Source organism: Mesoplodon bidens (assembly GCF_964165515.1).
Source record: "Mesoplodon bidens genome assembly, chromosome: 7".
NCBI lineage: Eukaryota > Metazoa > Chordata > Mammalia > Artiodactyla > Ziphiidae > Mesoplodon > Mesoplodon bidens.
Genome location: NC_138164.1, coordinates 63,573,799 through 63,597,095, shown reverse-complemented (window position 1 = coordinate 63,597,095; position 23,297 = coordinate 63,573,799). Strand labels below are relative to the sequence as shown.

The 23,297-nt window shown below is 47.9% G+C and overlaps 1 protein-coding gene and 1 pseudogene across 5 annotated transcripts in view; one reads left to right on the top strand and one right to left on the bottom strand.

Moving 5' to 3' along the window:
- MYO7A (myosin VIIA) overlaps positions 1–23,297 on the bottom strand; it is a gene marked incomplete at its 5' end in the record, with an annotated part of 87,956 nt that overhangs the window by 11,723 nt on the left and 52,936 nt on the right. For 3 of the 4 annotated variants that reach the window (XM_081238638.1, XM_081238639.1, XM_081238636.1), the window contains 7 exons: positions 889–1,065; positions 1,745–1,869; positions 2,564–2,754; positions 3,665–3,834; positions 5,021–5,147; positions 5,899–6,016; positions 8,286–8,456. In XM_081238638.1, coding sequence (XP_081094764.1) covers positions 889–1,065; positions 1,745–1,869; positions 2,564–2,754; positions 3,665–3,834; positions 5,021–5,147; positions 5,899–6,016; positions 8,286–8,456 — 1,079 coding nt within the window. Of the gene's footprint in view, positions 1–888; positions 1,066–1,744; positions 1,870–2,563; positions 2,755–3,664; positions 3,949–5,020; positions 5,148–5,898; positions 6,017–8,285; positions 8,457–23,297 lie in introns of all 4 variants that reach the window. The other variant, XM_081238637.1, reaches the window with a different exon arrangement.
- LOC308619629 (ester hydrolase C11orf54 homolog) lies at positions 14,145–15,151 on the top strand (annotated as a pseudogene). Its single transcript has 2 exons — positions 14,145–14,543; positions 14,720–15,151. The product of its transcript is annotated as an ester hydrolase C11orf54 homolog (transcript).

Genomic DNA, 23,297 nt, shown 5'->3' with positions numbered 1-23,297 from the left:
GGAAATGGGCATAATCTGCCCACACTGCTCTCTATGCCCACTGCCCACCCTCTCTCCTCAACTCCTCTGGCCACCTTCTCACTGGCCATCCTGCTCCAGGCCCCAACCCCACTACCAGAGTCCTCACAGCAACCAGAATAAACTTTCCACATCACAAAACTAACCATGCCACCCCCTGCCCCAGTGGCTCCCCATGGCTGCACCGCAGGACACAGTCCAAGCTTCTTAACAGGCCTTGGGAAACTTTGAGCCATCAGCCCACACCTTGGGATTCGCTTCTTGAACTCTAGCCTCTAGCCGTGCTGAGTTAATTTCTGCCCTTGGAACAGCCCTGCTCTGTTTTGGCTCAGGGCCTTTATACACGCTGCTCCCTCTGTCAAGAACATTCCCCACCCATCTCCCCTTTGACTGGCCAAGGCCTACCCAGTTTCCAGCCTAGATAGCATTTCCTCCAGGAAGTCCTCCCTGCCCTCCTCCAAGGCCAAGTCAGGTCAATGTGCTGCCGGGTCCCATCACAGCACTGACCCCGATCAGCACATCTCCACTCTCAGCTATGAGCACCATGAGGCTCGGGACTGGGTCTGCCCACCGCCGTGTCTCCACGCCTGGCCCAGCACATGGCACGATATACACCTGTCAACCAAGTGACAGGGTGCGAGGAGACAATGGGTGAGGCAGCCCCCTGCACGCTGTAAGGTGCCGGGCACACAGAGGGAGCCGCTCCATCAGTGTCCCCCCACGTCTGCTCGGGCCCCAGCTGGGCCCCTCAGAAGGAAGGAAGTGTCTAGACGAAAACCCTAGAGGCCAGGCCCAGCCCAGCCCTCCCCTGCCCTAGGCGCCCCCTCCCCGTGGCCCCCGCCTGACCCTCCGTGTCCCCACACCCCCCACCCCCTGAGGGTGCGGATATCGATGAAGGCCATGCAGGCCTCCTGCGAGAGCTCCTCGCTGCCCAGGATCTTCTTCAGCAGCGCCTGCTTGAGCGGCTCCCGCGTGTGGCTCCACAGCCGGTCCTTGCCGCGGGTCTTGGACACCATCACGCGGCTCAGCGTGTGCTTGGGTGGGGGCCTGCACAGCACGGGACAGTCCGCACTGACGGCCAGGTTGTGAGACTCCAGCCCCATTCCGCCCCGTGTAGGAAGCGGAGCGGAGGGAACCGGCTCTCCTGCTGCGCCGCGAGACCTGGGATGAGTCACCAGCCCTGCCCAGGCCTTACTTTCTCAGCTGACAGATGGAGATACTAACAAGGCTGGCTGTGCCCCGGCAGCCCTGCCCGCCTCCCCGGCCTGCTCGCGCCTGCTTCTCTCTGCTCCAGCTGTGGCGCTCCTCCACCCGGCTCACCCCGCCCCAGCTTAGCTCAGACACCACTTCCTCCACGAAGCCTCCATCTCCACCCCGACCCAGCATCTCCATCACAACACTGGGCGCACAGAATAACAGCCGCCTGGTCTCATGCCTGTCTCCCCACTAGGACTGTGAATTGGTGAGGCAGGTACAGCCTTGAGTCAGGAGTGCCCAGGACTCCAACTAGGGTGGGCACAGTCACAGTATCTTAAATGAAGGAAGGATAAGATGACACAACATGAGAAGTGTCATCTCGATGGACTGAAACTGCCCTCTGGTTCCCTCTGACCTGGGCCCTGCTCACAGACGGGGACACCACAAAGCAACCCCACCACGCAGACCAGAGGGTAGCAGAAGCCTGCAGCTCCCTGTCCTGGGGCCCTCTCTCCCCTTCCCCCGTCACCTGAAGTAGTCGTAGGAAAATTCCTCCAGCGTGTAGGGCTTGGCGCGCACCTCAGGCTCTGCCGTTCGCATCTGCAAGAGCCGGATAACGTCCTGCCTCTGGTCGGGGGTCATGGTGACCAGGGCCTAGAGACCGAGAGACAGGGAGCTGAGGTCAGTCGCCCCTGGATCTCTACCCCGGGCCCCTGGATCAACATGGTAAAGCCCAGAGCCTTCTTAAGTGGGTCTGGGGGTGGACCCTGTGCCCCATTCTGACCCTGGGAACACCTTTCCTCCTGGGGGATCTCTGACATTACCACTGCCTCCATCATGCTGGCCTTAAGACCCTTCCCTTGGTGCCCTGTGTCTGAACTAGGTTGGGTCAGTCAGAAAGCCTGGACAAGGCAGCGGATGCAGTGTGAGAACTGCCCCGTCAACAGAGCCTGGCTCAGGAGCTGCCTGGAAAGCTGGGCTCCGAGTCCTCAGTGCTGGCTCAAGGGGCCCCAGAGGAAGCAGGGCCTCACTTCCCAGCTCTGCCCTCACTGCCTTTCTGGAGAGTGCAAGCCCCCACCCCCGCCCCCATCCCCTAGGCCACTCTTCTCTGATCCCCCACCCCTGGGCAGTTCCTCATCTGATGCAACTTCTAGGTCCCTCTCCACCTGGCCTACATTTGATAGTTGCCCCCAACTTTCAGTTTATGGTCCCATAAGACCCCCAGATCATCTTCACAGAAGCTGCAAAGCATGAATCTACTGTAATCTCTCACTCCATTTTATGTGGAAAGAAGACAAGGAGGGGCCAGGGGAGCCTCCCATGCATCTGCCACCCCCGGGCCACATACCACAATCTCTCGCGGTGGCATGGTGACAGTGGGCATGACGTACACGCAGTCGGTGGGGAAGTCCCCACGCTGCTTGGTCCTCTCATTGATGCCATTGGCCCAGCCTGAGTTCATGACCTGCTCCCCTGTGTCATGGTCCAGGATGATGAGGTCCCCCTTGGCAAAGCTGAGGAAGCCTGACTCCTCGCCCGCTGGAAGGCATGGGTGAGCAGGGCCACGTGGGGGCAGAGAGAGAGGCTGGGTTGGAACACCGCTCTTTGGGTTGATGACCTGTAAGCCTCTCCCCACTGGATCTGAGGCCCTGTCCCATATCTGCTCAGCAGCCACTCTGCCTCTACCTTGCACAACCCCCAACACAGACAGCCATCGGAGGGGGCCACTTCCCTGCTCGGAAGCCTTCCATGGCTCCCCACTGCCCTACAAGGAATCCCACACTCCTCGACCCGCTCGCAGGCCTGTTGTTGGCAGATGGCCTTCCTGACTTCTTCTGCCTCACTTTTTGCCCCTCCCGCCTCACCTCACCCATTCCAGCCGGAACAAACTACCCGCAGTTCCCAGACACACCTGCTCTCTCCAGCCTGCTCGGTTCTCCTCTCTGCCCCAAACGTTCTGCTCACACATACGTCCTCCCCGAACCCCAGGTTCCCACAGCCTCTGGGCTTCCCGGGTCACTGCACTATCACAGGGATGGTCACTGTCTGCTCCCACCCCCTCCCCACTGAGGGCAGGGCTGGGTTCATTTCGTCTCTTTATCATGCTCTGCTCAGGACCTCAAAGGCCCGGGGATGCACGGTCCCTAGTTGTTACCACTGTCATCATTTGAAGATGGTGGGTATTGGGGGACACTGAGGAGGAACCCCTGATCTCATCTGGAGAAGTTGGCAAGTAATAGGTATTTAAGACCAGTGGGAGGAAGGTTCCCCACAGGGCACAGGTCAAAGGCACAGGGTTGAGCTATTTGGTCCAGCTGGAAGCAAAGGTGTCTGGGGAAGGATGGGTAACAGGCTCTAGTGATCTTGAACGCCAGGCCAAGGCCAGGGCGCATAATCTGCCTAACACCCTGACCCCGGGGACTGGCAGCTCGTGCCAGGAGCCACTCACCAGGGCTGGGGTTGTCCTGCAGGGCCACCACATACTTAGACCTCTTTCGGAGCCCCTCCAGGAAGGTGACCACCAGGTCACGGATGTCCTCAGCATTGCTGGAGGTGAAGGTGTACTCATCCCCCTTGATGGTGGCCAGCGTAAAGCTGGGGGCTACCAGTTTCGCTCCCCTGCAGGACCAACACGGAGAACAGGGCCCTGTCGGGGTCAGTCCTGACCAGCCCGAGTGAGATGCAGCACAGCCCAGGTCAGAGCAGCCCAGCGAGAGCGAGACACGGCACTCCCTGAAGGAGACCAAGGCCAGCCCAGTCAGATGTGGCCCAGCCAGAAAGAGGCCGGCCCAGCCAGGGTGAGACGGGGCCGAGTCAGCCACAGCTCAGCCTGAGTCAGCCACGGCCAGGCCAAAGTCACACATGGTCCTGGGAGGCCTGCAGGGGGAGCTCACTTCCCCTTTGTTGTCTAATTCCTACTCACCCTTTAAGGCTCAGCCTAGAAACCACTGCCTCTAGGAAGCCCTCCCTGCCTTCCCACAGCCCTCAGCACACTGGCCCCTACTTTAAAATGGCTTATTCGATGTCCATCTCCCCTCTCAAGTGAAGCTGCAAGAGGACAAGGACTATCTTGTCACCACTGCATCCCATATGCCTGGTCAGAGCTGGACATGACCCAACCCTGGCCCACATCGGACACAGCCCAGAGACACTCCTACAATCCCCAGATGGGGGGAGGAGGCACTGCTGGGAATGCCAGTCCATTCCAGGACCCACTCCCAACGTTGCTCCCATGTGCACTGCACTTCTCAGTTTACAAAGAGCTCTCCCATCGATTATTGCATGTATTCCTCACCACTGTATTGAAGGAAAGTTAAGACCTCCATTTTAGAGATGACGACATGGAGGTGAATCCCACACAGGGCCCTGAATCTCAGGCCAGCTTTTTGTACACGCTCGACTGTCCCTGACTGTCCTAACCACCCATGCCCATCTCAGAACAGCCGTGAATGTGCTGTAAATACCCGCCCCCCACACACCCTATAGGGAGGAAGGTGCCTGAGGGGTCTGCAGGGTGCAGCACATACTGCTCAGTCACATGCGACCAGGACAGGCCACTGTGTGTCTCTGCACCTTGGTGATGTCCTCTGTTAGGTTTCCTTCAAAGGTCCCCACGACCCGCAGAAAAGCCCCGGGAGCTCTCTCCTTCCCCGTGTGTCTGCCTGTGTCTCCATCTGCCCCTCCTCTCTTCAGAAAGTGCTGAATCAGGACCCTGGGTTTGAGTCCCATCCCTGCCACTGGTCTTCATGCAGCTTTGGACAAGTCCCCGCCCTGCACTAAAGTGGGGAGTGGGGGCTGGACTAACCTACTGCTGGACACAGCCATGATCTCGGGGAAGGACAGCTCCAGAAGCACCTGCTCCTGCTCATCCACGAAGTAGACGCCCGTCCAGTTGACGGCCACAATGACGTCGTTCTTAGGAAGGCTGGGGCCTGGGGCAGAGACAGAGGCACTGAGAGGGCACCTGCCCACTGCCGGACCCAGCCCTTCTCGATCCTCATAACCACCAGGGAGGTGGCCAGGGTGGGGCATGTTGATGTCCATTTTACAGATGGGGAAACTGAGGCTCAGAGAACACAACCTCCCTACAAGCCAAAACCCCAGGTGTGGTGGGAAGAGAGTGTTGGATTAAGGAACTGGGTTGGAGCCGCATTCCTGCCACTGGTCTGTGCAGCTTGGGACAAGTCCCCTGTGGTATGGTAGGATATGGGGAGGAGTCAGACAGACTGAGCCCCAGTGTTCCCTCGAACCTGATATTTGGTGATTCTGTGAAGCCACCACCAGCACAGGGCCTGGCATGGAGCAGGTGCCTGGTACTAGTGGCCCGAGGTTGGCTAAGGAAGTGGCCAGTGCAGGTTTGTCGCCTGCCTCTACTCTCAGCTTCACGGGTTCGGCCCAGCCTGTGCTCTGGGCCACCCTCTTCTGTACATCGTCGGTGCTTTAATGATCACAATACTCAGTCAATTGTTTGACCCAGTGTGTTGCTGAGAACCTACTATGTGCCACGGAGCCCTACTGGGCTTCAGGGAGGCAGGACCCACTCAGCACATTGACTTGGAGGCCAGGCAGCCCTGCGGGCAGGAGGCTGGCTGACTGGGGAGTCTGGCTCAGGCCATTCCCCTCCCTCTGCCACGGACCAGAGCCATCGAGGGAGGGACGGGAGGCAGGTGGGCTGCGGGGTACCTGAGAACTTGTAGGCTTCGTAAAACCTGGAGAAGAGCAAGGGCCACTTGAAGCGGGCATAGTTGACCACATCTTCTTTGACCTTCTGGGCATCAGTTCTCCTCTGGGCATAAATCCCCTGGAGGGGCACAGACAGGGACAGGGGACAAAAGACTTGGTACAAGCTCTGTCTGGAAATCAAATGTCCCTGTCTGCAAGTCAGAAGTGGGCCCCAGGCCACCATGTCCTCGTGTACACCATGGTCTCACCCCGCTCCCCCAGCCCATAGCCTCCCCGTCCCTCCATCTTCCTCCAGTTCCATCAACAGCAGGGAGCACGTGCTAGAGAAACATGGGTCCCCTCTTAGGGAGCTCCCGATTCAGCAGAGTGACAAGAAAGCCCACAATCCCAGCCGGCGCATGTGCAAGGCACAAGGGCAGGGATCAGGGAAGGGGTTTTGGGAACAGGAACGTGAGTGGCTAAGGATGGGGCCGGGGGTGTGTGTGCCAGGCCTGACCAAGAAGAGGGAATGGGAAAGCGGTGAGTAGGAGCCAGGTCACAGAGAACCATGGGCGAGGCCACCACTGTGAGGCTAGTCTTTTAGTGGAAACTGACAGGTAAACTTGGGAGTTAGGAAGATTGCAGGGCAGAGAAGGGTTGGAGCCTGGAGTGGGCAAGCAGCTGGGGGAATAATGCAATGCTCCTGGCAAGAAATTAATGCACCAATGTTTTATTATCTAAAAATATTCTGCCGAGCTTTAATAAGAACGTGGTGGTATTGGAGTAGAACTGGAGGGATCAGAATGAACTCATGGTTTTTCTCATCAAACACAGATGAAGACGTGTGTGTGCCAGCCCCTGTGCTGCCACATTTCCATGCACGAAGAGGGCCCAGAAGCAGTGCCATCCCGAGAGCTGTGAGTATGCAGGGATGAGGGGCTCAGCACCTCCAACCTAATCTCAAATGGCTCAGAAAAAATAATAACATGTATGTGTGCAGAGAAAATAAAAGCAAATGTGGGACAATGTTAACAACTGGTGAGTCTAGGTGAAGTGTAAACTGTACACAGCAGGCCTAGCTTTTTAACTTGCAACTTTTTCGTAAGTTTGAAATTATTTCAAAATAAAATGTTTTTACTCCTCTGACCCTAATAATCATGCTAATTCGGGCCTGTCCACTCTACAAGAGGCCTGGGCCAGGGCACTACAGTCCAGCGGGGAGACCCACGAGCTCGGTCATGGGCTCTGAGAGAGCAGAGGGCACATCTGTTGTACTCGCAGCTGTGACTCCAGGGCCTGGTGCAGTGCCCAGCACATGGCAAGCACCCAAAACAAAGGGAATTCATGAATGATGGCACCCAACCCCGAACATGCTGGGTGCCACACGCACACTGGCAGTGGACACCGAGGACCCAGGGAAGGCAGAGGAGTGGAGGTGGGGATGGAGGCTGGAGCTGTTGGAAGGTGGAATGGACAGGCTTCAGCAGCTAACCAAGTGTGAGGGATGAGGGAGAGGAGGTGGCCAAGGACAGAAAGAGTGGGGGAGGGAGAACATGCATCTCTTCTGGAGGGGGCTGAGGACAGGGAGGTCCTTGGGGGTGAGCCAGGTCTAGAAGCACAGGGGGTGCAGGGAGAATTCGGGTACAGGTGGAGACTTGTGGGCAGCTCAAGGGAAGGCAAAGAGCTCAGGGGGAGACACATGGGGCTCCTGGGTTAGGGAAGAGGCCACATGGCGTAGGGGTTGAGACACACTGATCTTGGAGCCCTTGGCAACTTGTGTGCAAAGAGGATTCTGCTCTTATACAACCAGGGCCTGGAGATGGGGAGGCCCATGAGTCCCCTCCAGCAGCCAGGGTCCCCCACCCCCACCAGGGCACCCCTGCTCTACTTGGGGCGGGTCTCTTAGCTTAGAAGGGAGCTACTCAGGGCTGGTTATGGGCCTGGGGCCTCAAACAAGAGGCAGAGGGGGCCAGTACCTCAAATTCCTCAGGCAGGAAGTTGGGCCAGAGCTCTTTTAGGGTAAAGGAGGTGCACTTCCTAGAAGCTCCTCCAGCATGCACCAACTCTCCTGAGCTGCAGCACTAATGAGCATTGGTGGGAGGCCAGGAGCTGGGACCCCCAGTGCCCATGGACCCATGGTTTCCCTCATGAGGCTGTGGGGCTAGATTTGATCCATCTCTGTGTCCCTGGTGCCCAGTGCAGAGTAGAGGGCAGAAAATACAAGTGAACTGATATCCATGGTGGAGAAAGGCTGCTGGGAGCCAGGAGGTCAAGGGTGCCATCCTGTCCTCCCAGCCCCATGGACAGACAGATGTCAGGTAAGAGCTGTGACCTCTTTGATTTCTCAGGTCCTTACCCTTCAGCCAGGTCATCAGAAAGCCCCTTCTTCAAAACCCCAGCCCTCTGACCTTCTTGTGGGCAGCAATGGCCAGCTGGGCCCACTTCTCCAGCGTCCTCAGGGGCGTGATCTCGCGGTCAGGGATGTAGGTGGGCACGAGGTTCAGGAGGCGCTCCAGGATCATCTCGGAGCCGTAGTCCACAAAGTACTGCTGGGAGGCCAGCTCGGCCAAGTCATCCTCCTGGGTGTGGGGAGATCTCATTCACACATGCTCTGGGAAGCCACTCTGGGCCACCAAAGCCCCCAGGTCCTGCATCCTGTAGCTTTCAGACCCTTGCCTTTGGGACCCTGTGCTCTCCCTGACTCACCAGGACCTCCTGTCTGCTTGGTGGAGCCATGAGCACCCCAAGGGCAGGGCCACACTCACCTGCTCCTGGGTTTCCTCAGCACCAGCACAGAGCTGGATTCTGCCCAGGGGCACATGAGCTGACCCAGAGGGACCAGCCAGCCCATTGGTAATGGGTCAGCCACTACCTTCTCAGCCTGATGAGAAAGGCCTGCCCTGGAGAATGGGGGACCTGGGTACCACTGGAGAGTATCAGAGGGACGGGGTGCATCACTACCTCCATCACCATCACTACACCCCCTGGGGACAGTCAAGGTGTTGAACAACCAGTGAGCTATAATGCAAAGGTTGCAGAGATCCAAATGGGCACTGAGCATTTGCCCCTTTTCTGTCTGAGGCTGGTGCATGGCAGCCCCAGTGATGCCTGCCTGGGGCTCCCCAGGGCTATGGCAGCAGGGGCAACAGAGAAAGGGTCTTGGGCACCTTGAAGGCAGTAGATGTTTTCCAACTAGTTCAAAGTATTTTGGAATTTTAGCAACTGATATGGCTGTACTAATACATTCTGCTTGAATATCAGCTTGCCAACACCAAAACCACCACTATTATCATCACCACCAACACCACCATCAGCAGCACCATCATCAGCATCACTACCTTCACCACCACCTACACCATCACTACCTCCACCATCATCCCTCATTTCCATCATCTCCATCCTTATTCCTCCATCATAATAACCAACAGAACCATAAATGTCATGAAAACCATCATCACCATCAAAAACAAAGCAACCACATCAATCCTGTCCTCAGGAGAAAAAAGGATACACGTTTGTAAACTGTGGTCTAAACGAGTGGACCTCTTACTCCTTTAGAGCAGAGTTTCTAGACTAACTAACAATACAGCAAGATGCACAGACAAGATGGTGGAGTGGAAGGACCTGAGCTCACTTCCTCTCACAAAAACACCAAAATCACAACTAACTGCTGAACAACCATCGACAAAAAAGGACTGGAACCTACCAGAAAAGATAGTCTACTTCCAAAGACAGAGAAGAAGCCACAACAAGACAGCAGGAGGGGTATATTCTCAATACAATCAAATCCCATGCCAGCCAGGTGGGCAACCCACAAAGTGGAAAATAATCATATCGCAGAAGTTCTCTCAAAGGAGTGAGAGTTCTGAGCCCCATGTCAGGCTCCCCAGTCTGGGGGTCTGGCAATGGGAAGAGGAGCCCCTGGAGCATTTGGCTTTGAAGGCCAGCTGGGCTTGATCACAGGAACTCCACAGGACTGGGGGAGAGAGAGGCTGCAGTCTTGGAGGGCACACACAAGATTTCACATGCCCTGGGACCCAGGGCAAAGTAGTGACTCCATAGGAGCCTGGGCCAGACCTAACTGCAGGTCTTAGAGGGTCTCCTGGGGAGACGGGGGGTGGGTGGTTGTGGCTCACTGTGGAAACAAAGACACTTGTGGTGGAGGTACAGGGTACTCATTGGCATGAGCTGTTCTGGAGGCTGCCATTATGACACTAAGACCTGGCCCACCCAACAGCTCGAAGGCTCTAATGCTGGGATGTCTCAGGCTGAACAACCAGAAGGGCAGGAACACAGCCCCACTCATCAGCAGACAGGATGCTTAAAGTCTTTCTGAGCCCACAGCTGCCTGTAAACACACCCCTTGACATGGCCCTGCTCACCAGAGGGACAACACCCAGCTCCACCTACCAGTGGGCAGGAACCAGTCCCTCCCACCAGGAAGCCTCTTAGACCAGCCTCATGCATCAGGCAGCAGACACCAGAAGCAAGAGGAACTAAAATTCTGCAGGCTGTGGGACCATAAACACAGAAAGTTAGACAAAATGAGACAGCAGAGGAATATGTTCTAGATGAAGGAACAAGATAAAACCCCAGAAGAACAACTAAGTGAAGTGGAGGTAGGCAGTCTACCTGAAAAAGAATTCAGAGTAATGATGGTAAAGATGATCCAAGATGTCAGAAAAAGAATGGAGGCAAAGATCGAGAAGGTAAAAGAAGTGTTTAACAAAGACCTAGAATAATTAAAGAACAAACAAACAGAGGTGAACAATACGAAAACTTAAATGAAAAATACTCTACAAGGAATCAATAGCAGAATAAATGAGGCAGAAGAAAGGGTAAGTGAGCTGGAAGACAGAGTGGTGGAAATCACTGCCACAGAACAGAATAAAGAGAAAAGAAATGAGGACAGGTCTTCCCTGGTGGCAGAGTGGTTAAGAATCCACCTGCCTGGGCTTCCCTGGTGGCACAGTGGTTGAGAGTCCACCTGCCGATGCAGGGGACACGGGTTCGTGCCCCAGTCTGGGAAGATCCCACATGCCGCAGAGCGGCTGGGCCCATGAGCCATGGCCGCTGAGCCTGCGTGTCCAGAGCCTGTGCTCCACAACGGGAGAGGCCACAACAGTGAGAGGCCCACGTACCGCAAAAAAAAAAAAAAAAAAAAAAAAAAGAATCCACCTGCCAATGCAGGGGACACGGGTTTGAGCCCTGTTCCAGGAAGATGCCACATGCCATGGAGCAACTAAGCCCATGTGCCACAATTACTGAAGCCTGTGTGCCTAGAGCCCATGCTCCACAAGAGAAACCACCACAATGAGAGGCCCGAGTGCCACAACGAAGAGTAACCCCTGCTCACCACAACCAGAGGAAAGCCTGTGCACAGCAATGAAAACCCAACACAGCCAGAAATAAATAAATAAATAAAATTAATTTATTTAAAAAAAGAAAAGTAAAGGAAATGAGAACAGTTTAAGAGACCTCTGGGACAACATTAAACACACCAACAATCACATTACAGGGGTCTCAGAAGAAGAGAGAGAGAAAGGACCTGAGAAAATATTTGAAGAGATAATAGCTGAAAACTTCTCTAACATGGGAAAGGAAACATCACCCAATCCAAGAAGTGCAGAGAATCCCATACAGGGTAAACCCAAGGAGGAACACACTGACATACATATTAATCAAACTGACAAAAATTGAAGACAAAAAAAATATTAAAAGCAGCAAGGGAAAAGCAACAAATAACATACAAGGGAATCCCCATAATGTTATCAGCTGAGTTTTCAGCAGACCAGAAGGGAGTGGCACGATATATTTAAAATGATGAAAGGGAAAAAACTACAACCAAGAATATTCTACACAGCAAGGCTCTCATTCAGATTTGATGGAGAAATTAAAAGCTTTACAGACAAGCAAAAGCTAAGAGAATTCAGCACCACCAAACCAGCTTTACAACAAATGCTAAAGGAACTTCTTTAGGCAGAAAAGAAAAGCCCACAGCTAGAAGTAAGAAAATTACAAATGGGAGAGCTCACTGATAAAGGCAAACATACAGTAAAGGTGGGAAACCATCCACACACAAATATGTTATCAAAACCAGCAATTGTGAGAAGAGGGTACAAATGCAGGATGTTGGAAACACATTTGAAATTAAGAGACCAACAACTTAAAACAACCTTGTATATATATAGACAGCTATATCAAAACCTGATAGTAACCACAAACCAAAAATCTACAATAGAGATTCCCACAAAAAAGAATCCAAACACAACACTAGTCATCAAATCAAAAGAGAAAAAACGAGGAAGGGAAGAAGAGAGAACTAAAATCAGTCCCAAAACAATTAACAAAACATCAATAAGAACATACATATCAGTAATTACCTTAAATGCAAATGAATCAAATTACCTTAAATGCAAATGAACCAAAAGACATTCACTAGCTGAATGGATACAAAAACAAGACCCATATATATGCTGTCAACAAGAGACCCCTTCAGATCTAGGGACACATACAGACTGAAAGTGAGGGGATGGAAAAAGATATTCCATGCAAACGGAAATCGAAAGAAAGGTGGAGTAGCAATATCCATATCAGACAAAATAGACTTTAAAATAAAGACAGACAGTTACAAGAGACAAAGGTGGACACTACATAATGATCAAGGGAGCAATCCAAGAAAAAGATAAAACAACTGTAAATATATATGCACCTAACATAGGAGCACCTCAATATATAAGGCAAATGCTAACAGCAATAAAAGGAGGAACCAACAGTAACACAATAGTACTGTGGGACTTTAACACCCCACTTATATCAATGGACAGATCATCCAGACAGAAAATCAATAAGGAAACACAAGCCTTAAATGATACATCAGACCAGGTGGACTTAATTGATATTTATAGAGCATTCCAACCAAAAGCAGCAGAATACATATTCATCTCAAGTGCCCATAGAACATTCTCCAGGATAGATCACATGCTGTGCCATAAAGCAAGCCTTGATAAATTTAAGAAAACTGAAATCATATCAAGCATCTTTTCTGACCACAATGCTGAGATTAGAAATCAATTACAAGGAAAAAAAACTGTAAGAAACACAAACACGTGGAGGCTAAACAATATGCTACTAAACAAACAATGGATCACTGAAGAAATCAAAGAGGAAATCAAAAAATTCCTAGAGACAAATGAAAATGAAAATGATCCAAAACCTATGGGATGCAGCAGAAACTTTTCTAAGAGGGAAGTTTAAAGCAACACAATCTTACCTCAGGAAACAAGAAAAATCTCAAATAAACAACCTAAACTAACACCTAAAGCAACTAGAGAAAGAAGAACAAACAAAACCTAAAGTTAGTAGAAGGAAAGAAATCATAAAGATCAGAGCAGAAATAAATGAAATAGAGATGAAAAAAATAATAGAAAAGATCGATGAAACAAAAAGATGGTTCTTTGAAAAGATAAAAATGGATAAACCATTAGCCAGGCTCATCAAGGAAAAAAGGGAGAGGTCTCAATAAAATTAGAAATGAAAAAGAAGTTACAGCAATACCACAGAAATACAAAGGATCATAAGAGACGACTACAAGCAACTATATGCTGATAAAATGGACAACCTAGAGGAAATGGACAAATTCTTAGAAAAGTACAGTCTCCCAAAACTGAACCAGGAAGAAACAGAAAATATGAACAGACCAATCACAAGTACTGAAATTGAAACTGTGATTTAACAACTCCCAACAAACAAGTCTAGGACCTGATAGCTTCACAGTGAATTCTATCCAACATTTAGAGAAGAGTTAACACCCATCTTTCTGAAACTATTCAAAAAATACCACACAAAAAGTCCAATATCACTGATGAACACAGATGCAAAAATCCTCAACAAAATACTAGCAATCCGGATCCAACATTAAAAGGATCATACACCACGATCAAGTGGGATTGATCCCAGGGATGCAAGGATTTTTCAATATCCACAAATCAATCAGTGTGATACACCACATTAACAAATTGAAGAATAAAAACCACCATTCTTTTTTTTTTTTTTTTTTTTTTTGAGGTATGCAGGCCTCTCACTGTTGTGGCCTCTCCCGTTGTGGAGCACAGGCTCCGGACGCACAGGCTCAGCAGCCATGGCTCACGGGCCCAGCCACTCCGCGGCATGTGGGATCTTCCCAGACCGGAGCACGAACCCGTGTCCCCTGCATCGGCAGGCGGACTCTCAACCACTGCGCCACCAGGGAAGCCCCCAAAATCACCATTCTTTTAAAGGTTGTGTCCTGCCCCCTTCCCTCTTGTTTCATTCACACCTAAGGAAGATGGCTTGTGCTGAGTATTCTTTTCATCTGTCAAGTCTAGAGGAGCTTGCTGGAGTTCTGCAGAAGCTGCTAAAGGATAACTTTGCTGATGTCCAGGTCTCTGTAGTTGAGTGCCCTGATTTGACTAAGGACCATTTATCTTTCCTGTAAAAGGCATCTGTGGGAAAACTAGAACTGCAGAAGTAGGAGGTGTGCCTTACTTATTGCCTCTTGTAAGTCAAAAAAAAAAGTTTATAACCTAAATAAAATTGCAAAAGAAATCCAACTTCCCAGAGCTTTTATTCTTAGAGCAGGAGCAGGCCCATTTCAGACTCTTGGATTCAATTCTGAGTTTATGTCAGTTGTTCAGACAGAAAGTGAACGCAAACCTCCTGTGTATTGAAGTTAATTTGCTCGTGTTAACCCTAAAGATGGAGGGCGCCTACTAGAGAAATACAGTGAGAATATCATGATTTGGGGTGTGCATTAGTGGCTAATCTTTTTGCCAGTGGGGGCCAACCTGGAAAGGTCATTGAGATGAAAGCCAAAAGAAGAACTGGAAAACTTAACTTTGTGACTTGTGTGAGACAGACTCTTGAAAAACATTATGGAGATAAGCCTGTGGGGATGGGAGGTACTTTCGTGATTCAGAAGAGAAAAGTAAAGACTCACATTATGCCCACAGAATTGTCTTCCTGCCCATTGAACTCTGATGAAGATGTGAATAAATTGTTGCATTTTTATGAGATGAAGGCTCCTTTGGTCTGTCTGCTGGTTTTTGTCTTCAGAGACCCAGGGTTTGATTTGAGGTTGGAGCACACTCGTTGTTTCAGTCATTGTGGAAAAGGTGGACACTACTATTATGACGCCACCCCAGATATAGTGGAATAACTTGGATCCTTCTTACCTGCAGAGTTTCTGTATTGCATTGACCAACCAAAAGAGACCCATTCTTTTGGACGAGATTAAATCAACTGATACTCATTTAGAAGAAGAAATAATTAAGGTTAATTGATTGATTAACTCGTTAATAGATAGTAATATAAAATCCAAAGGAGTCAGCAAGATGGCAGAGGAGTAGGAGGACGTGGAATTCATCTCTCCCCACAAACGCATCAAGAATACATCTACAAATGGACCAATTCTCACAGAGCACAGCTGAACACTAGCAGAGGACCTTGGATACCTAAAAGGACAAGAAAGATCCCCGTGTAACCAGGTAGGATGAAAGAAAGAAAAAGGGAAAAAGAAAAGGAGAGGAAGCAGGATGGGAATGGCACCCTTGGGTCGTGGGGAGCTAAAGGTGAGGAGAGGGTCCCACATCCAGGGAAGCCCCCTCATAGACAGGGACATGAATTGGGACAGAAGGGAATTCATGGGCTATTGGAAGAGAGTGCTAACAGCCAAGCAGGACAAAGTGAAACCTACACAGATGGTCTGTGCCACAGCCCTGTGCGCCCCAGCCTGAGACAGGTGTCCACTGGTGTGCACAGAGGCTGAGTGCTGGAACATGGGGTTTGGAGAGCAGACCCAGGAGAGGACTTCTGTTGGCTGTGAGGAGACAGCCTGATGGGGTGGAAGTGAGGAAATCCGCAACCGGGAATGCTTGTGGAGGAAACTTGGACTGACACAGAAGCAAAGAGCCATAGTTAAGTGATGCATAAGGGGCGAAGCTGCCATTGCAGCCTCTCTCCCCATGTGCCAGCCCCTGCCTCCCCGGGCACTAAGAAGGTCCCCCGCTGGGGCCAGCTCTCCTGTGCCCATGACGGCTGGCTCCCCCACATGCCCATCGCCACCAGAACAGACTCATGTGCTCCAGGGCAGCCTCGGGAGCAGACCCCTGGGGGTGGCCCACACACAGAGGTGGGGCTGAAACGACAGCTGGGCCCCAGGGGACATGCAACTAAGGAAGAAAAGCTGAAATCTCTCTTCACAGCTGCGCAAACCATGAACTGACACCCCCGTGACTGGCCTTGTAAAGTTAGCACCTACAGAACATCTGAATGGACAACGAGTGCTCCTACAGCCAAGGCAGGTCTAGCTTTAGCAGCTGTAGACTTTGGGGGCACATACACATGAGGGTTGGGCTGGCCTAGAATTGGAGCTGCCCCCATAGCATCCACAGTGGATCCAGATCCATGATTACTGCAATCCTAGGACCTGACTTCAGTAGATCTATGCTGGTGGTCTGGTGAAAACAACATATGAGAGACACCAGGGCCGACTGCTGGCATACCCACATTTAAGTTGGGGCTGAGAGCAGTGCCAATGATGGTGTAATCTGAGAGCTCGCACAACAGGTGAAAGGTGACACAATAGAACATGCCCACAGGTGAACAGCTCCAGAGGAGGAATACTCAGTGGCTTCCTTCCCAGTGGGAGTGCTCCAGTCCTGCCTACCTCACAGTGCAGATCAGAAACACAGCTAAGAAGCAGACCTGGGGGCCTCTACTCCAACAACTAGGGAGCACAGCCCACCTCTGACAGGGCAGTGACAACCACAGAGCAAAGGGGAGGCTCTACTCAGTATCCAGTACAGGCTATGGTCACCACCACATCAGTCATACCTCCTATAAAGGGGCTAATGGCCAGAATACACTGAGGAAAGAAGTGGCAGATGTCTATACTAAAAACAATCCTCACACCAAAAAATATTAAACCCACACAGGCTACACATGGACATTCCAACATAAAATAGCCCTCCAAGACAGTGTGAGAGTCTGGCATTGGGCAGAAGAACCCCCAGAGCATTTAGCCCCGGAGACCAGCAGGGCTTGAGGGCAGGAGCTCCACAGGGCTGGGGGAAATGGAAACTCCACTCTTGGAGGGTGAACACAAGGTCTCACGTGCACTGGGACCCAGCACAAAGCAGTACCTGATAGAAACCTGGATTATACCTACCTAGGGGTCTTAGAGGGTCTCCTGGGGAGGCGAAGGTCAACTATCACTCACTGTGAAGGCTAGGACACTGAAGGCCCAGGGAATACTGATCAGAGTGAGATCTTCCAGAGCTGCACATTTCAGCACCAAGACCCGGCTTGAGAGCTGGAAAGTCTCAGTCCAAACAATGCCCAAGATAAGGACACAGCCCCACCCATCAGAAGACAGGCTGCCTGAAGTCATACTGAGCTCACAGCCACCTCAAAACACACCCCCTGACATGGCTCTGCCCATCAGAGGGACAAGACATAGCTCCACCCACAAGAGGGCAGGCACCAGTCCCTCCCAGCAGGAAGCCTACACAAGTTGCTGGACCAACCTCATGCACCGGGGAGCAGACACCAGAAACAAGAGGAACTATGATCCTGTAGCTTGTGGAAAGGAGACCCCAAACACAGAAAGTCAGACAAAATTAGTTGACAGAGAAATATATTGCAAATAAAGGAACAAGATAAAATCCACAAGAACAACTAAATGATGAGGAGATAGGCAATCTACCTGAAAAAGAATTCAGAGTAATGATAGTAAAAATGATCCATAATCTCAAAAAAAGAGTGGAGGCACAGATCGAGAAGGTACAAGAAATGTTTAACAAGGAGCTACGGACTTTGTTGGTGGCGCAGCAGTTAAGAATCCGCCTGCCAATGCAGGGGACACAGATTCAATCCCTGATCCAGGAAGATCCTATATGCCATGGAGCAACTAAGCCCATGTGCCACAAATACAGAGCCTTCACTCTAGAGCCTGCAAGGTGCAACTACTGAGCCTCTGTGCCACAATTACTGAAGTCCATGAGCCTAGAGCCTGTGCTCTGCAACAAGAGAAGCCACCGCAAAGAGAAGCCTGGGCACTGCAATGAAGAGTAGCCCGGGCTTGCTGCAACTAGAGAAAGACTGCAAGCAGCAACAAAGACCCAACACAGCAATCAATCAATCAATCAATCTATAAATAAATTTTTTAAATTTATTTATTTATTTAGTTAGTTAGTTATTTAAAAAACCCAAGGAGCTAGAAGATTTAAAGAACAAATATAAACAGTTAACAAAGACCCAGAAGAACTAAAGATGAAACAAGCAACGATGAACAACACAATAAATGAAATTAAAAATATTCTAGAAGGGATCAATAGCAGAATAACTGAGGCAGAAGAATGGATAAGTGACCTGGAAGATAAAATAGTGGAAATAACTACTGCAGAGCAGAATAAAGAAAAAAGAATGAAAAGAACTGAGGACAGCCTCAGAGAATTCTGGGACAACATAAAACGCACCAACATTTGAATCACAGGGGTTCAAGAAGAAGAAGAGAAAAAGAAAGGGACTGAGAAAATATTTGAAGAGATTATAGTTGAAAACTTCCCTAATATGGGAAAGGAAATAGTTAATCAAGGCCAGGAAGCACAGAGAGTATGATACAGGATAAATCCAAGGAGAAACACGCCAAGACACATATTAATCAAACTGTCAAAAAATAAATACAAAGAAAACATATTAAAAGCAGCAAGGGAAAAACAATGAATAACACACAAGGGAATCCCCACAAGGTTAACAGCTGATCTTTCAGCAGAAACTCTGCAAGCCAAGAGGGACTGGCAGGACATATTTAAAGTGATGAAGGAGAAAAACCTACAACCAAGATTACTCTACCCAGCAAGGATCTCATTCAGATTTGATGGAGAAACTAAAACCTTTACAGACAAGCAAAAGTTGAGAGAGTTCAGCACCACCAAACCAGCTTTACAACAAATGCTAAAAGAACTTCTCTAGGCAGGAAACACAAGAGAAGGAAAAGACCTACAATAACGAACCCAAAACAATTAAGAAAATGGGAATAGGAACATACATATCGATAATTACCTTAAAAGTAAATGGACTAAATGCTCCCACCAAAAGACACAGATTGGCTGAATGGATACAAAAACAAGACCCATATATATGCTGTCTACAAGAGACCCACTTCAGACCTAGAGACACACACAGACTGAAAGTGAGGAGATGGAAAAAGATATTCCATGCAAATGCAAATCAAAAGAAAGCTGGAGTAGCAATTCTCATATCAGACAAACTAGACTTGAAAATAAAGACTATTAGAAGAGACAAGGAAGGACACTACATAATGATCAAGGGATCGATCCAAGAAGAAGATATAACAATTGTAAATATTTATGCACCAAACATAGGAGCACCTCAATACATAAGGCAAATGCTAACAGCCATAAAAGGGGAAATCGACAGTAACACAATCATAGTAGGGGACTTTAACAGCCCACTTTCACCAATGAACAGATCATCCAAAATGAACATAAATAAGGAAACACAAGCTTTAAATTATACATTAAACAAGATGGACTTAATTGATATTTATAGGACATTCCATCCAAAAACAACAGAATACACATTTTTCTCAAGTGCTCATGGAACATTCTCCAGGATAGATCATATCTTGGGTCACAAATCAAGCCTTGGTAAATTTAAGAAAACTGAAATTGTATCAAGTATCTTTTCTGACCACAATGCTATGAGACCAGATATCAATTACAGGAAAAGTTCTGTAAAAAATACAAACACATGGAGGCTAAACAATACACTACTTAATAACGAAGTGATCACTTAAGAAATCAAAGAGGAAATTAAAAAATACCTAAAAAGAAATGACAATAGAGACACGATGACCCAAAACCTATGGGATGCAGCAAAAGCAGTTCTAAGAGGGAAGTTTATAGCAATACAATCCTACCTTAAGACACAGGAAACATCTCCAATAAACAATATAAACTTGCACCTAAAGCAATTAAAGAAAAAAGAACAAGAAAACCCCAAAGTTAGCAAAGGAAAGAAATCATAAAAATCAGATCAGAAATAAATGAAAAAGAAATGAAGGAAACAATAGCAAAGATCAATAAAACGAAAAGCTGGTTCTTTGAGAAGATAAACAAAATTGATAAACCATTAGCCAGACTCATCCAGAAAAAAAGGGAGAAGACTCAAATCAATAGAATTAGAAATGAAAAAGGAGAAGTAACAACTGACACTGCAGAAATACAAAAGATCATGAGAGATTACTACAAGAAACTTTATGCCAATAAAATGGACAACCTGGAAGAAATGGACAAATTCTTAGAAATGCACAACCTGCCAAGACTGAATCAGGAAGAAATAGAAAATATGAATAGACCAATCACAAGCACTGAAATTGAAACTGTCATTAAAAATCTTCCAACAAACAAAAGCCCAGGACCACATGGCTTTACAGGCGAATTCTATCAAACATTTAGAGAAGAGCTAACACCCATCCTTCTCAAACTCTTCCAAACAATTTCAGAGGAAGGAACACTCCCAAACTCATTCTACGAGGCCACCATCACCTTGATACCAAAACCAGGCAAGGATGTCACAAAGAAAGAAAACTACAGGCCAATATCACTGATGAACATAGATGCAAAAGTCCTCAACAAAATACTAGCAAACAGAATCCAACAGCACATTAAAAGGATCATACACCATGATCAAGTGAGGTTGATTCCAGGAATGCAAGGATTCTTCAATATATGCAAATCAATCAACGTGATACACCATATTAACAAATTGAAGAATAAAAACCATATGATCATCTCAATAGATGCAGAGAAAGCTTCTGACAAAATTCAACACCCATTTATGATAAAAACCCTCCAGAAAGTAGGCATACAGGGAACTTTCCTCAACACAATAAAGGCCATATATGACAAACCCACAGCCAACATTGTCCTCAATGGTGAAAAACTGAAACCATTTCCACTAAGATCACGAACAAGACAAGGCTGCCCACTCTCACCACTCTTATTCAACCTAGTTTTGGAAGTTTTAGCCACAGCAATCAGAGAAGAAAAAGAAATAAAAGGAATCCAAATAGGAAAAGAAGAAGTGAAGCTGTCACTGTTTGAAGATGACATGATACTATACATGGAGAATCCTAAAGATGCTACCAGAAAACTACTAGAGCTAATCAATGAATTTGGTAAAGTAGCAATATACAAAATTAATGCACAGAAATCTCTGGCATTCCTATACACTAATCATGAAAAATCTGAAAGTGAAATCAAGAAAACACTCCCATTTACCACTGCAACAAAAAGAATAAACTATCTAGGAATAAACCTACCTAAGGAGACAAAAGACCTGTATGCAGAAAATTATAAGACACTGATGAAAGAAATTAAAGATGATACAAATAGATGGAGAGATATACCATGTTCTTGGACTGGAAGAATCAACATTGTAAAAATGACTCTACTATTCAAAGAAATCTACAGATTCAATGTAATCCCTATCAAAATACCACTGGCATTTTTCACAGAACTAGAACAAAAAATTTCACAGTTTGTATGGAAACACAAAAGATCCCGTATAACCAAAGCAATCTTCAGAATGAAAAACGGAGCTGGAAGAACCAGGCTCCCTGACTTCAGACTCTACTACAAAACTACAGTAATCAAGACAGTATGGTACTGGCACAAAAAAGGAAGATAGATCAATGGAACAGGATAGAAAGCCCAGAGATAAACCCATGCACATATGGTCACCTTATCTTTGATAAAGGAGGTAAGACTATATGATGGAGAAAAGACAATCTCTTCAATAAGTGGTGCTGGGAAAACTGGACAGGTACATGTAAAAGTATGAGATTAGAACACTCCCTAACACCATACACAAAAATAAGCTCAAAATGGATTAAAGACCTAAATGTAAGGCCAGAAACTATCAAACTCTTAGAGGAAAACATAGGTAGAACACTCTATGACATAAATCACAGCAAGATCCTTTTTGACCCACCTCCTAGAGAAATGGAAATAAAAACAAAAATAAACACATGGGACCTAATGAAACTTAAAAGCTTTTGCACAGCAAAAGAAACCATAAACAAGATGAAAAGACAACCCTCAGAATGGGAGAAAATATTTGCAAATGAAGCAACTGACAAAGGATTAATATCCAAAATTTATAAGCAGCTCACGCAGCTCAATAACAACAACAACAAAAAAACCTATCCAAAAATGGGCAGAAGACCTAAATAGACATTTCTCCAAAGAAGATATACAGACTGCCAACAAACACATGAAAGAATGCTCAACATCATTAATCATTAGAGAAATGCAAATCAATACTACAGTGAGATAACATCTGACACCAGTCAGAATGGCCATCATCAAAAAATCTAGAAACAACAAATGCTGGAGAGGGTGTGGAAAAAAGGGAACCCTCTTGCACTGCTGGTGGGAATGTGAATTGGTATAGCCACTATGGAGAACAGTATGGAGGTTCCTTAAAAAACTACAGATAGAACTACCATATGACCCAGCAATCCCACTACTGGGCATATACCCTGAGAAAACCATAATTCAAAAAGAGTCATGTACCAAAATGTTCACTGCAGCTCTATTTACAATAGCTCAGAGATGGAAACAACCTAAGTGTCCATCATCCGATGAATGGATAAAGAAGATGTGGCACATATATACAATGGAATATTACTCAGCCATAAAAAGAAACGAATTTGAGCTATTTTTAATGAGGTGGATAGACCTAGAGTCTGTCATACAGAGTGAAGTAAGTCAGAAAGAGAAAGACAAATACCGTATGCTAACACATATATATGGAATTTAAGAAAAAAAAATGTCATGAAGAACCTAGGGGTAAAACAGGAATAAAGACACAGACCTACTAGAGAATGGACTTGAGGATATGGGGAGGGGGAAGGGTAAGCTGTGAAAAAGCGAGTGAGAGGCATGGACATATATACACTACCAAATGTAAGGTAGATAGCTAGTGGGAAGCAGCCGCATAGCACAGGGAGATCAGCTCGGTGCTTTGTGACCGCCTGGAGGGGTGGGATAGGGAGGGCGGGAGGGAGGGAGACGCAAGCGGGAAGGGATATGGGAACAGATGTATATGTATAACTGATTCACTTTGTTATAAAGCAGAAACTAACACACCATTGTGAAGCAATTATACTCCAATAAAGATGTAAAAAAAAAAAGAACAAATAGAAATGAACAATACAATAACTCAAATGAAAAATACTCTAGAAGGAATCAATAGCAGAATAAATGAGGCAGAAGACAGGATAAGTGAGCTGGAAGACAGAGTGATGGAAATCACTGCCACAGAACATAATAAAGAAAAAAGAATGAAAAGAA